Consider the following 2,500-nt stretch of genomic DNA (forward strand, 5'->3'; position numbering starts at 1 on the left):
CAGACTCAGACTCACTGAGTGTGTGTGTGTGTGTGTCTCTGTGTGTGTGTGTGTTTGTGTATGTGGGTGTGTGTGTGTTTGTGTGTGTGTGTGTGTATGTGTGTGTGTGTATCTGTGTGTGTGTGTGTGTCTCCAGTTTCTTCCTGGTGGAGTTGGAGCGCTGTGTTCAGAACCACGACCTGCTCGCCGACCTCTTCATCAGACACGTGAGTACGGCTGAGAAACGTTAAAGTAACGCTGAAAAACATCGGAAAAAAACATCGGAAAAAGGGACACAAACGTCAGCGTAGTATGATTTGCAAAAATCCAGCCAGGGGAAGTGTCTAACAGTTCAGATGCACCAATCAGAGCCAGGGGGAGTGTCTAACTGCGTGTCAATCACTGCTCAGGCACACACATTCATTCTCCCTTGTCGGGAGAGGGGCTTAGGAGACCGTAGTAGGAAATTTTTGGGCTAAATCCTGGATCTTCCCAATCCTACCTACAGCACCTTTAATGTTGTCTACATTGATGTGGATGTATTTGTGTCTTTGTGCCACTTTTATTCAGTGTGCCGATGTGCTGTTGGCAGAATGACTATTATCCCCTATACTTATTCCGCCACATTTTTGTCCCGCTACTAGTCACGGAGCGTTGCAAACACGTGCACACAAAATACATCAAAACGTGTGTAATGATCGGGAAAGGTGTGCTATGACTTTTCTAAGAGATTTGCCACACGGTTTTCACGAAATCGACAAAAAACTGCGCGGAATTTCCCATAGACTTTAATCTTCGGTAAATCACTTGACATCGCTCAAAACAACTTGTCTTTGGGGCCATGCTGTATCGCCATACTTTAATGTAGAAAAATTATTAAAAGTTTAAACCGAAGACAAGACCTTGGTGTTTATTGGGCTGAATGGGCATTCTGATATCAAGCACGGTTTCTACCAAATCACAGTTTATGTATTGTCCAGTTTTCAGACCGGTTCAGATTTTCCAATGTGTGTGTATGTGGCCGGAATGTTAAGAGTTAGAGGGGAGGACAGAGTGGGGAGCTGCAGTACGATTCTCTGAAATCTTTCCAAACAAGTTGCTCTCTCTCCTACAGTTTTCACTCTTCACACATCATAGTTGGTCAAAATGTAGGAAATGTTGTGCCGGTCGCAGACATGTAACTTTGAAATCCACCGGACTTAAACATTTGGCTCTGTTCATACCAACTGCCGATAGAAACAATGAAAACAAATATTTCTGGAAGGACACAGACGGTTCCCTGTTTGTTACCTGCTCTGTGTCCCATATATTTGACACCACAAACATAAAAACCACATCAATGTGTTCGCTAGACCTTTATCTTTCTTGTGATGATACTATTATTGCTGTTTGGACCCACGGTTTTTGAATTACAGAACAAACTCAAGAGGTATAATTATCATTAAATGGAAATGTTTGACCCATGGAAGACACTGTCTCCCCCTCCCTCCTCTACTCCCTCACTGTGGAAATCACCATAGCAACAACTTCTTACACACACACCTCCTATCATGGAGACTCTTTACTCTAGGCCATGTTGTCGTCTCTTTACAGGACATGTCAAACAGCAGATTTACTGTTAGCCAGTGTTATTCAGATGTGCACCAAGTAGAAGGCACACTGTCAAAATTTACCTAATATTACTCAGTGTTTCCTCTATGTTGATTGGCAAGTGGCGGTCCGCCACGGTATCAGAAATATATATATACGCTATATATACATACGCTCTTCACAACGCGAGTGGGCAGCGTGCCACTCAGAGAAAAGGGAGAAAGAAATAGAGACCGGTTATGCGGAGGACCCGGTTGAGATGGCATGTGTGCATCCTTGAGAACTGTAAGTCGTATAACTAATATTGTCAGTTAATTTAAGCCTGTATTAGTCTATAGTTCTTGCTCATTTTTAGTTTCACCTTCACCTGCTAGCTACGCCCTCGATATATCATGGCATAGTAGGCTAAACCCTGATTATTTCATACATTCATGAAACATATTGGGGGAAATTCATTCAACATAATTCACAGCCAAATAATTAAAAGTAGGCTATGTTATTTGAACATTTATAACCTAACTGGCACTGCCTCCGTTTTGGTGTCTGCTGCGGTGCGCAGCGCTGTTCGGACCGTGCGGTGCTGACCTTTTTTTCCTCCATAATCTCCGCTCTCAGTCTCCTCCGGGACATTTTCCAGCTGGTGCACTCCTTGGAGAGGATGTGTGCAATGATTCCAGCCAGTTGTAGCATGGATAAAGTTATATGAACACGTAGACAGCTACCGTCTACGTGTACCGAGCCTTTCACAGAGCGATCGCCCGGTGCTTTTCTTCTGATTCAGAACCATCCACGCCGTAGCCTGCGTTACCGACTCTGGCTTTGCCTTCGGCCCATCGGTGATGCATTGCCTACACTTGTTACTCGAGACCACTAGTTACGTTTCTCTGACAGAGACTATGATTATTACTAAACAACCAAGATGCATCTTTAA

The 2,500-nt window shown here is 43.8% G+C and overlaps 1 protein-coding gene across 1 annotated transcript in view; it reads left to right on the forward strand.

Annotated features, from left to right (window-relative positions):
- The window catches only part of LOC120554686 (kalirin-like), an 11,206-nt gene that overhangs the window by 3,226 nt on the left and 5,480 nt on the right, over nt 1–2,500 (forward strand). Inside the window, exon 6 of the mRNA XM_039793701.1 lies at nt 137–206. Within this exon, the coding sequence (XP_039649635.1) occupies nt 137–206 (70 nt within the window). The remainder of the gene's footprint in view (nt 1–136; nt 207–2,500) is intronic.

Source organism: Perca fluviatilis, chromosome 24 (assembly GCF_010015445.1).
Source record: "Perca fluviatilis chromosome 24, GENO_Pfluv_1.0, whole genome shotgun sequence".
Lineage (NCBI taxonomy): Eukaryota > Metazoa > Chordata > Actinopteri > Perciformes > Percidae > Perca > Perca fluviatilis.